Source organism: Taudactylus pleione, unplaced genomic scaffold, assembly GCF_031769625.1.
Source record: "Taudactylus pleione unplaced genomic scaffold, aTauple2 ptg000396l, whole genome shotgun sequence".
Classification (NCBI taxonomy): Eukaryota; Metazoa; Chordata; class Amphibia; order Anura; family Myobatrachidae; genus Taudactylus; species Taudactylus pleione.
Window position 1 is genome coordinate 1,507,484 of NW_028284797.1, and position 12,105 is coordinate 1,519,588.

Below are 12,105 nucleotides of genomic sequence, written 5' to 3' on the forward strand. Positions count from 1 at the left end.
GTCTTAGTCTTGCATCAGAATTATTGATGATTACCCAGTTTCTCCTCGCAAGGAAAAAGGTACTTTCAAAACCCTCTTTAAATTAATAATACCGTATTCTAGTTCTACGTTAAATATTTTATTGCAAAAGCAAAAATTAAAATAATTGCCAAAGCCAACAGACTATGTATGCACGTCAACATATCAGAATTCAGTCTGGAGACTGAGCTGTTATTTGCTACGTTCTGCTACACTATATCTGGCTACACACTAGATGAGATGTTGCCCGATCTGCCGGTTCAGGCTGATATATTGTACCAACTATGAGCGACCATGCGCGCTCCGCAGGGTCGTTCATCACATCGACAGATCGAGCCTACATGCTGCTCAATCTGTCAATTTGATGAACGACTCCATCCTTGTGGATGCGGCTGGTGAATCATATCGTGCGGTCGTTCACCAGATAGTGCTGTGTCAAACAACCGCACAATATGACGTTTATAGCATCACCGTTGGCCGGGTACACACATCGTGTAGTGTGTTCCCGGCATAAGAGGCAGCTTCACGATGTCCCCTATTTTTCCCCAAATCAACACCCGACATTAAAAAATGTAATCTCGTCAGTACAGAACAGTTATCTGTTGCATTCACAATAGTCTTCCTTTTGCTACACAACCAGAATGCCAGAGTTTCATTGCGATTTGACAGACAGCTGTGCCTATGTGGTGATTGGTTAAAGGTGGGTACACACACACTACACAGATATATCTGTATATCAAGTGATCTGCAGATATATCTACAGATGTTGGTCACTCACACACACTGAGCGAGCATCATCTGCTTCTGGCCATGGGTCCTGCTGGCCAGGGGGTGTGCCCCGCCCCACCACGCAAGCTCTGTTGCATGTGTATGGGGGGTATATCTGCGGATATATCTGCCATTGGCTGTGTAGCACAGCTGACATGATAAGCCTGAACAATGTCGTTCCCAGACATATCGCTGGTATATAAACCACTTGCCTGGCATGGACATATCCGATACGACCATACCAGACTGGGCTTTCGCTGACATGGTCGTATCTGATACGACCAGTCAGGAAAGCTCTGTGGGCGGCTGCTGGAAAATACGTTTCTAGCAGCCGCCAATCACAGAGGGACCTCCTGGTCCCTCTGCACACTGCCCCTCCCCGTGGGACGGCCGATCACTGCTAGCCCGGCGGCTGCTGACAGGGCAGAGAAAGCAGCGCTGATAGCGCTGTCCTTCTCTCCCTCTCTCTCCGGAGGACAGCCGCTGACAAGGCAGAGAAGGCAGCACTGAGAGCACTGTCCTTCTCTTCCTCCTCCGTAGCCAGCAGCAGCCCGGCGGCTGATGGCAGAGCAGCCGCCGGGCAGAGAAGGACAGCGCTGTCAGCGCTCTCCTCTCTCTCTGCACCCCCACTAGCAGCAGCCCGGCGGCTGATGGCAGAGCAGAGCAGCCGCCGGGCAGAGAAGGACAGCACTATCAGCGCTGTCCTCTCTCTCTCCACCCCCACTAGCAGCAGCCTGGCGGCTGCAAACTAGACAGAGCAGCCGCCGGGCAAATGGGAGGTAGCGCTTTCAGCGCTGACCTTTTCTCTGCCCCCTCCCTGTCCCAACGCCCTGTTAGTGGCTCCCCAGCGGCTGCAAACAGTAGAGGGAGCAGCCGCTGGCCAAAGAGCCAACCCCTCCTCTCCCCCCCATAAGCCCCACCCCATGTATAAACAGCAAACCCCTATTTATATTATATATATATATATATATATATATATACACACACATATATACATACACATACTGTGTATATGTGTGTATATATATATATATATATATATATACACACACACATACACACACGTCAACTATGTACATGGATATATACATATACTGTGTATATACATTATATATATATATAATGTATGTGTGTATATGCGCATATATAATATATATATATATATACACACATACACACAGGTTGAGTCTCCGATATCCAAAATGCTTGGGACCAGGGGTATTTTGGATAACGGAATATTCCGTATTTTGGAATAATTGCATACCATAATGAAATATCTTGGGAATAGGATCCAAATAAACACACATAATGCATTTATGTGTTATATACTCCTTATACACACAGCCTGCAGGTAATTGTATACAATATATTCATTCATTTTGTGGTTCAAACAAAGTTTGTGTACAGAAATTAAATTCATTTATGTTTCATATACACCTTATACACACAGCCTAAAAGTAATTTTATACAATATTTTTAATAATTTGTGCCTTAGACACAGCTTGTGTACATTGAACCATCAAAAATCAAAGGTTTCATTATTTCAGTCATGCCAAAAATTCCGTATTTCGGAATATTTGGATATGGGAGACTCAACGTGTGTGTGTGTGTGTGTGTGTGTGTGTGTGTGAGTGTGAATATATATATATATATATATATAGTGTGTGTGGAGCCCCCCAACCGATGTCAAACAATCGATTGGTTCAGCCATCGATGGTACAGCTGTCAATGACCAGACCTACAGTATACTATAAAAATTAAAATTTTTATGGTATATGGTGTTTATAAAAAAAAAAAAAAAATATATGAGTTGAAATAGTTTTAAAAAGATGTTCTTGACTTAATTCAATCATTAAAAAAACGACAATTTCGGAAAAAAAAATTGTCAGTTAAGTGGTTCATTTATTCTGTGTTTGTATGCACAAGCGCTCTAAAATCAAAAATGTCTTGTGATAGGGGCAGCTACAGGTATAGGAGGTAACCACCCTCAATTCGCTTATGGATCTGTGATTTATAGTAATACCTTAGCACTTGACCTTATATAATATAGTATAGAATGAATTCATAAAATTTGTGTGTCTCATCAAACCTTTGTTTGGTGTATTGACTTAAATGAATTAAATCTGTATTTCTTATAAAAACATTTTATTTGTCTAGTTCATAATATCAGCAAAATAGCAATTTTACCCCAATTCTTGTTATATTACCAATTTAGATTTGAATGTTACTGTAAAAGCACAATAAGGATCATTATGAATCGTATGTGTGAGCCAATCCTTATAAATAAATTAAAATATATAACTAATTAAATGTAGAAACAATTATACTTGTATTTTAAGAAACAGCCAGCTGATGGTAAGTGAATCTAGGACGTCCACATGAACAACAGTACGTTTAAAACACAAACTGACATAGGAAGGGGGTGAATGTGTGGGGATGTGTAGTATAGACAAATACAATAGTGTTAAGTGCAGGGGTTAGGGATAGCTGGAACGGGGATCGGGTGATGATTCATGTCCCAATGTGAGGCAAAACGGAGCCGTAACGCGTTGATGTACTGACACCTTCTACAGCAGCAGAAAGAAATCCAACACCACTTCTATAGGACTGAAGCAGAACCTCAGACGGGGAGATCAGTAATATAACAAGAATTGGTGTAAAATTGCTATTTTGCTGATATTATGAACTAGACAAATACAATGTTTTAATAAGAAATACAGATTTAATTAATTTAAGTCAATACACCAAACAAAGGCTTGATGAGACACAAATTTTATGAATTCATTCTATACCATTTTATAAAAGGTTGAGCGCTAAGGTATTACTATAAATCACAGATTCATATCGCTAGTATACACTGGTCGATGGGCACCAGATATATTGGCCGATCAATTGATTGCCCAATATATCTGTCAGTGGGTACCCAGCTTTACAGTTCAAGACAAGGTGTCCATACAAATGCTGTCAAGTAATGTTCATTTATATCCCTTTTCCACGAAAACCCAAGGTCTGACCCGGGATCTGAAACACTTTCAATTCTGGTCAGACCAGGGTTTTACCCCAGTTCCACTGCGGCGCCGACCAAGGAATATCCCGTTTTGATGCCGTTCACACTTGCCCACGGTTGCAGTGCAGACGCTTGGAGATGTAATCACCAAGCGCCGGAAACTCCAGCTCTCCCCTGAACACCAGACCAGCGACCAGGTGAGAGGGTCATTTCGGGAGGCTGTGCTGTCACAGCTGACACCTGGGAGACGGCAGTGAGAGATTACAGCCTCCCTGTATGAAGAGTGAATGCAGTAAAAAACCCAGAACGGTCCGGACCATACGGGGAGGCTGTAACCTCTCCCTATCCAGTGACAGCTGTCACATAGACAGCTTCCGAATACCACCCAATCAGAATGCTGGAAATGGGTCTTGGGTAAGCAGACCCAGGTAACCCGTTTCCACTGAGCCAGACCAAGGTTTTACCTGCTAAAATCCCTGCTCGATGCCTAGGAAAAAATTCCAAGATTTTTTCCTAGGAGCCTTTTCCACTGACGTACTACCCGGGTTGACACGGCAATAACCCGGGTATATTGGCCAGTGAAAAAGGGGTATAAGAAAACCCACTGTGTAAATATTTTAATATATACATTTCATTAATGAACTGCTTCTTTTTAGAATCTTTTTTTTTGGCATATATACATTTGAAGTCACATATATAAAATGACACTGTTTTTTTTAGTACTATAATACTGTTCAGAAACACAAAAAAAACACACAAAAAAAAACAAAACACATTTTCAAGTTAAAATCACCCTGATGGAACTATTCATGAAATGCCTAGTGGTACTAAACCAGTGACACTCCAACACTGCAATCCACTTTCACCAAACAAACTTGACTAGCTGGTCACTCACGGCTGCTAACACCTTTACACAGTGTCGGTCTGGGGTATGAAGGGCCCACTAAGGAATGCAGTAGTAGGGGCCCAAGCTTAAGTAGTATGACCATACACCACAAAGACATGGCCAAGCATTAAGAGGACATGTCACGATCACCCATTTTGATTGGCAGGAGGACTAACTTTGGTTTAGTTTCCATAGAAACAAACCATACACCCATATTAATCCATGATCCTACTCCAGCAAGTTACCAACTCCTAGAGTAGGGGTTTGGTCCCCAGGCAGTCGGGACAACCGGGGATTTCCCCTGTACACCTGTGGGCCAGTCCAACCTGCCTTTACAAGTGACATTTTAATGATCTTCGTTTTTTTCTTCTTCGTACCCGTTGTGTGGTAACGTGAAATTACACAAACCACAGAAAAAAGTGTTTCCCACTGTAAAATATATACACACACACAAAAAAACACCTACATATAGACTCGTTTAGTTTTTGCATGAGTGAAATAATCAATTGGTAATTTTGTTATTCAATAATTATGCAGAGCTCAATGTGTTTTATAAATCATTGTGTAAAGTATAATTTGGTGCAAGGAATTGTAACTTACCACAACCACAGAAAATCCATGCCTCTCCAAATTTAAAAAGCATCAAAAGAGTAATATAGCTGGAAATCAGGATTGAATTTTAAAATAGATTTTTTTTAAATCATTGCTAGTGAATACGCAGACTTCTATGGAATGGGCAGTCAATCACTGCCCAAACGGTCTTTTACATAATAAAATTAGGTTTAAGCCCACATCAGAAAGAATACTCATATGTGTGTGTATACCACTAAAAATCTAACAAACACTGTTACAGGAACAATGAAAATCAGAGGCCTAAACTGTTTAGCACAGGGTTTTCTCTGAGAAGTTGTCTACCGTCACAGATATTTACCTGTCTTTGGAGATGAGGTTGCATCATTGAGTACTGAGGTCCATTGTGACGAGGTACACCTGGCATTCGATTGGCATTCTGTGCAGCATTCTGTGCCATTCTCATCTGATGCGCTTGGAAAGGTACGCAGTTCATATTGTTTCTCTGCATGTTCTGCATGCTAATTAACCTTGGAGGCTGCAAAGGGTTTTAACCTCTGGTTAGTACTTTGACACAATATGTTACAGTACTGAAAGTTTGGTTACGTCAAACTATAAAATAGCACTTATCATACAATATAAAATAAAAATGGTAAAATCTCTCTCATTTGACACAATGGAAAGAAATGGGCTATTCCTTTTTTTTTCAAATATCTTGCAGAAATATATGGGACATCCTGTATGATCAGAATCATAAAACCAGAAATATTTTGAAAAGGTTTAAACAATAACGAAAAACCCAGCTCTGCAGGAATCCCTTCATCTGTGACTTCATTTTATCTGAATAGTCAGAAGAGACTACAGAACTACCAATTCACTACTTCCCAACGGTTATTTTAACAAAACCTGATAAAGAAAAGGGTTGGAGTCATTTTGGAGATGGCATACAATACATGAGCATTCAGACAACTGAAAGGTAGTTCTACTTACTATTATTGACCATAGATCTCCTTCTGTAGTATTCATTAAGTGTCAAACAGGTTGTCTGAGGCTCTTTATATATATGGGGCCACAAAGGCTCCGTAATGCTGTACATAAGGTACAGAACAAACCAAAAAAAATTAAGACATACAGAAATTGAAAAAACATCCCTCAAATTACATATAGCACATAACAGACGAGAAGGCCCTGCTCATAAGTGCTTATAATCTAAAGAGTGGAACATAAGTGGGTGATGCAGTGCCTGGAGAGTTTGGAGGGCTGGTAGGCTCGAATGAAAAGATGAGTTCTTAAAGACACTTTAAAACATGGTGGTTGGGTAACAGTTTAATTGAGAGTGAAAGGCATTCTATTGTTTGCAAGCAGTGCATTACTTTTCACACCCGCCTTCTGGATAAATCCAGAAAGCGGTTGCGGGAGGTAATTAATAAGGAGAAGATAAGGAAGTGAAGGGAGTGTGTGTGTGTGGAAATGAGGCTGGAAATGTGAGAGGGAGAAAAGTGGCAAAAAGGGGTACCTGAGTTGGAGTGGTGCAAGAGAAAAATAAGGGGGGCAACAGTGTTGACAATTGACTGAAAGACCGAGGTGGGTGTTATGTAGGACAGTGAGGAGTAACTTATAATGATCTAGACAGAGTGAATGAGTTTTATTAAGGTGCGTACACACTGCAGAGATATATCTGCAGATCGAGTGATCTGCACATGGTCGTTCATACACACTGAACGACCATCATCTGCTTCTGGCCACAGCTCCCCCTGGCCTGGGGCATTCCACTCTATGGAATGCCTTACCACGCACAATAAGACTTACCTCTAGTCTTCAATCCGTCAAGCGTTCCCTGAAAACACCTCTTCAGATAAGCTTATCAGATTCCAGAACTGACCACATAACCTTCATAGCTTCCATGTCTTATTACATCCCCTCTCACAGTCCACACATAACCTCACATATTGTCTTTCCTTCACATACTCCTGACATTTGGCCGACATTCCTGTGTGACTGGATCATGCAGCCCACCAAGAAACTCTGCATTCTGGCCGGACCAAATTGCAATATATATAGCACCTATCCTTGTGTATCAATGCCTATTTCCCTATAGATTGTAAGCTTGCAAGCAGGGCCCTCTTACCTCTATGTCTGTGTTATTCCCCTGTTTTGTTCTATAAATGTTTCCAATTGTAAAGCGCAACGGAATATGCTGCACTACATAAGCAACTGTTAATAAATAAATAAATGTCTCACCCCCCTCCCCACTGCCTCTGCTGCATGTGTACGGGCAGCCGGCAGACCGCCCGTACACACTGGCTGATGGACAGATATATCTGCAGACATATCTGCCATCGGCTGTGCAGCACAGCAGACTCAATAAGTCTTAACGACGTCGTTCACAGACATATCGCTGTTGCAGACTGGCCAACGTGCACCAGATATATTGGCCGATCAAATGATCGGCCAATATATCTGTCAGTGTGTACCCAGCTTTAGATTCCAGGATGAGAATGGACTTTATCCTGAAGATGGTACGGAAAGGGAAGTAATGGGGGGTGAAGGAGAGTGTGGAGTCTAGGCTGACACCCAGCAGATGACACCATGAGAACAGATGACACCCATGCAGTCAACTTGACAGAGGAAAGCTCTTAAGTATTGTGTCTAGTATATCAAACATTTGTGAAAAAGTTCAAGTTAAGAGGTACACAAACACTAATTTTTTTAATTACTTTTCCACTGTGCTTTAGTAAATATTAAGGGTTAAACGTATAAATATATTTTGTTATAGCGACTTACAATACCATTATAGAAACTAGTTATAGTTCCATATATTGTTCCCTTTTTCCCATATATCCTCTTCTTCCAGAGCTCTTCTGTCAATCTAGTTGAGGTATAATTTCCCACATTACAATGTCTTGAGTGTGAGGAAATGGGATGTGTGAGACAAATAGGGGAGTGAACAAGTCCAAAATAGTCCAAAAACATGAGAACGCAAGTTGCTTATACCGCACATTGAGGTCTGGCATATAAACTACCTGTGGGGCTATTTAGAAAAGAAATAGGTTTGTGGTTAGTGTTCTTTTAACAGCAACACTTCCGAACAAGATGTCTATATTGCTATACACAGTAGATACAGAGGCTCTTCACTAATGCTTAGTTTATGGATTTTCAATTACATGTCTTTCTTTCTACAGAAAGATGTATTAGTGTGAAATTTTTATAATTCAGTTTTAAAGGATTGTGATTTTTTTTTTTGCTTCTTGGTCTTATTGGGAGCACATTAAGGAATTATCCAGGGGCCTCTAGTAACACAAGTAGTACTCTTCCCTTCTGCACACCAATGAGAATATCTTCAAACTTATGGAAAATCATTGGGTATATTTAGCATATCAACTGGATTCCTTAACAATTTAGACACTGACTTGAGATTTACTTTGCACAGATGTTTAAATTTCAGAAGGCTACAATCAGTCAGATTATGAAAAAATGAGATATGGTAAGAACTTACCTTTGTTATCTCTATTTCTACGAAGTCCATAGGGTTCCACAGGATACCTTGGGGTATAGGTGATGACGTCAGGCATCAGGCACCATAGAGGTAAGTTTTCAGCATCCAAGGATGCACTAGGGTCCCCCTCCTATACCCCGCCCACGAGCCAAGGCATCTCAGTTACGTACCAAGCCATAGGCCGGAGGAGGAGAAGGAAGAGGGAGAAAATAAGATCTGGACACACAAGAATCACATTCTCACCAGAAGGAGACGGAAAAACTGGTGACCAGAGCAAAGCCCATCTGCAGCACAGGTGCGACATGGCGGGAGTCCTGTGGAATCCTATGGACTTCGTAGAAATAGAGATAACAAAAGGTAAGTTCTTACCATATCTCATATTTTGTACATCAGGGTCCATAGGGTATCCAAAGGATAACTTGGGAATGTCCCAAAGCAGTATCCTTCAAGGGTGGGGACGCTCCTGTGCTGAAAGGAGAATCCGCCGCCCAAAGGAAGCATCCTGAGAGGCAAAGGTGTCAAAGGCGTAATACCTCACAAGGGTATGGACAGAGGACCACGTGGCAGCCTTGCAGATCTGGACTGCAGAGGCACCACGTCGAGCTGCCCACGAAGGACCCACAGACCTAGTGAAATGAGCCCTCACAGAGGATGGAACCGGAAGGCCTTCATGAAGATAAGCTTCTGAAATTGCCATACGAATCCAACCTGCCAAAGTTTGCTTTGAAGCAGGCCAACCCTTTTTACGGAGGCCACAGAGGACAAACAAGGCGTACGACTTCCTAAACGAAGAAGTGCGGTCAACATAAATCCTTAAGGCCTGCACGACGTCCAAAGATCAGGTGAGTTAAAACCCACTGAAAGATCAGGTGAGTTAAAAGCCGGCACAACGATTTCCTCGTTGATATGGAAACGTGAAAAAACTTTGGGAAGAAATTCAGGACGAAAAATCAGGAAAGGGGGTCTACAGGAGAAGCCCCTAAGTCAGAAACACGTCTGGCCGAAGCAATGGCCAGAAGGAAAATTGTTTTAGCTGTCAGCCATTTAAGGTCCACTGAACCAAGTGGTTCAAACGGCGGTCCCTGGAGAGCCCTCAGGACCACAGCTAAATCCCAAGGCGCCACCGGTGGAACAAAAGTCGGCTGAATTCGGAGAACACCTTGCATAAAGGTGCGCACATCAGGGATTGCAGCAATCCTACGATGGAACCAGACTGACAGGGCAGACACCTGCACCTTTAGAGAAGCAAGGCGAAGCCCATGGTCTAGTCCCGCCTGTAGGAAAGCTAACACTCTAGACAGACGGAACTCGTGAGGGGCGTAACCTCTCGGTCGATACCACTGGAAGAACGTATGCCACACACGATGGTATATCCTTGCAGAAGATGGTTCCCGAGCTCTTAGCATAGTTTGTACTACAGAGCTGGAAAACCCCCAGGACCTTAACATGGCTGTCTCAACAGCCACGCCATCAAAGACAGACGAGTCAGGTCCGGGTGAAGACAAGGACCCTGTGACAGCAGGTCCGGTCGTAGCGGCAACCGCAGAGGAATGTCCACGGACAGACTCTGAAGGTCTGAGAACCAGTGCCGCCTGGGCCACGCGGGAGCTATCAACAGGAGTGTCCCTTCTTCCTGTTTGAATTTCCGGATTACCCATGGAAGAAGGGAAAACGGAGGAAAGAGATAAGCAAACCGGAAAGTCCACTGGACGGACAGAGCATCCACCAGAGACGCCTTTTCGTCTCTTGTTCGAGACCCGTACACCGGCAACTTGTTGTGTTGTTGTGCCGTGACGCCATGAGGTCTATCTCTGGAAGACCCCACCTGTCCACCAGAAGTTGAAAGACGTCCTGGTGCAGAGACCACTCCCCCGGATGAACTTCCTGGCGACTGAGAAAGTCCGCCTCCCAGTTGAGGACTCCCGGGATGAATACTGCTGATATGGCCGGGAGATTGCGCTCTGCCCAGACCAGGATGTGGGACACCTCTACGAGTGCCGCCCGACTTCGGGTTCCTCCTTGCCGATTTATGTAGGCCACAGTGGTGGCGTTGTCCGACTGGACCTGCATGGGGTGAACTTGGAGAACCCGATGTGTCTGCTGGAGAGCATTGAAAACCGCAATGTTTATTGGAAGCTCCTGTTCTGCTTGAGTCCACCTGTCCTGGAACAAGTGTGGACCCGTGACCGCTCCCCAGCCCCGAAGACTGGCGTCCGTTGTTAACAGGACCCAGTTCGCCACCCAAAATGGACGACCCTTGTTGAGATGGGTCGTCTGCAACCACCAGGCTAGGTACAGGCGAACCTCCGGAGTGAGCACCATAATCCGGAGTGAGCACCATAGTCTGGGACTTTAGACTCTGAGGCAGTCCATTCCATTTGGACAGGATCAATTGCTGCAGAGGTCTGGAGTGAAACTGAGCATATTCCACCATGTCGAATACTGACACCATGGAGCCCAGTAACCTCATCGCCGAGTGCAGAGATACTCGGCGACTCTGCCTTACAGTTGAAGGTGCGCAGTTGTCTGCAGAGATCTTTTCCCCCGCCACAAAGATCCTCTGCTGTCTGGAGTCCAATAAGGCTCCGAGGTGTAGAATCCTCTGAGACGGGATCAGGGTGGACTTTTGCCAGTTTATTAACCGGTCGTGACGTTGCAGTACTGCAATCGTCAGGTCCAAGTGATGTAGAAGGAGCTCTGGAGATCCTGCTACCAACAGAAGGTCGTCTAGGTACGGCAACATGCGGACTCCCTGCAGCCACAGGTAAGCAGCCATGACCTTGGTGAACACTCGTGGTGCTGTCGCCAGGCCAAAAGGTAACGCCCGAAACTGGAAGTGATCGTTGCGTATTGCAAACCTGAGGAACTATTGATGGAGTAAAAGAATAGGGACATGCAGGTAAGCGTCCTGTATGTCCAATGACACCATGTAATCCCCAGGTTTCAGCGCCAGAATGATGGACCGTAGGGGCTCCATCCGAAAACGCGGCACCTGCAAGGACTTGTTGAGGGGCCTTGAGGTTGAGAATCGGACGGTACGACCCATTGGGTTTCTGCACCAAAAATAGATAGGGATAGAAACCCTGGCCCCTCTGGGAGAATGGAACAGGCACTATAACTCCAGCCTGGAGCATAGTGTGCAAAACCTTCCACAGTTCCAGGGCTTTGTTCGGTCTAATGTGGAAGGCCCATGGTGAGGAATCGGGATGGGGGCCTGTGCCGAAAGGAGAGGGCATACCCGTGAGAAACCACCTCGTGAACCAAATTGTCTGTCGTGGTTATCAACCAACACAGGGCGAACTGCAGCAGGCGGCCTCCCACTTTGGGATCCCCCAAAGGGAGGCCCGGACCGTCAGGCCG

At 44.2% G+C, this 12,105-nt stretch overlaps 1 protein-coding gene across 2 annotated transcripts in view; it reads right to left on the minus strand.

Annotated features, from left to right (window-relative positions):
• The window catches only part of TRIM33 (tripartite motif containing 33), a 167,767-nt gene that overhangs the window by 28,995 nt on the left and 126,667 nt on the right, over window positions 1–12,105 (minus strand). For both annotated transcript variants that reach the window (XM_088446302.1, XM_088446301.1), the window contains exon 10: window positions 5,611–5,787. In XM_088446302.1, coding sequence (XP_088302428.1) covers window positions 5,611–5,787 — 177 coding nt within the window. The remainder of the gene's footprint in view (window positions 1–5,610; window positions 5,788–12,105) is intronic.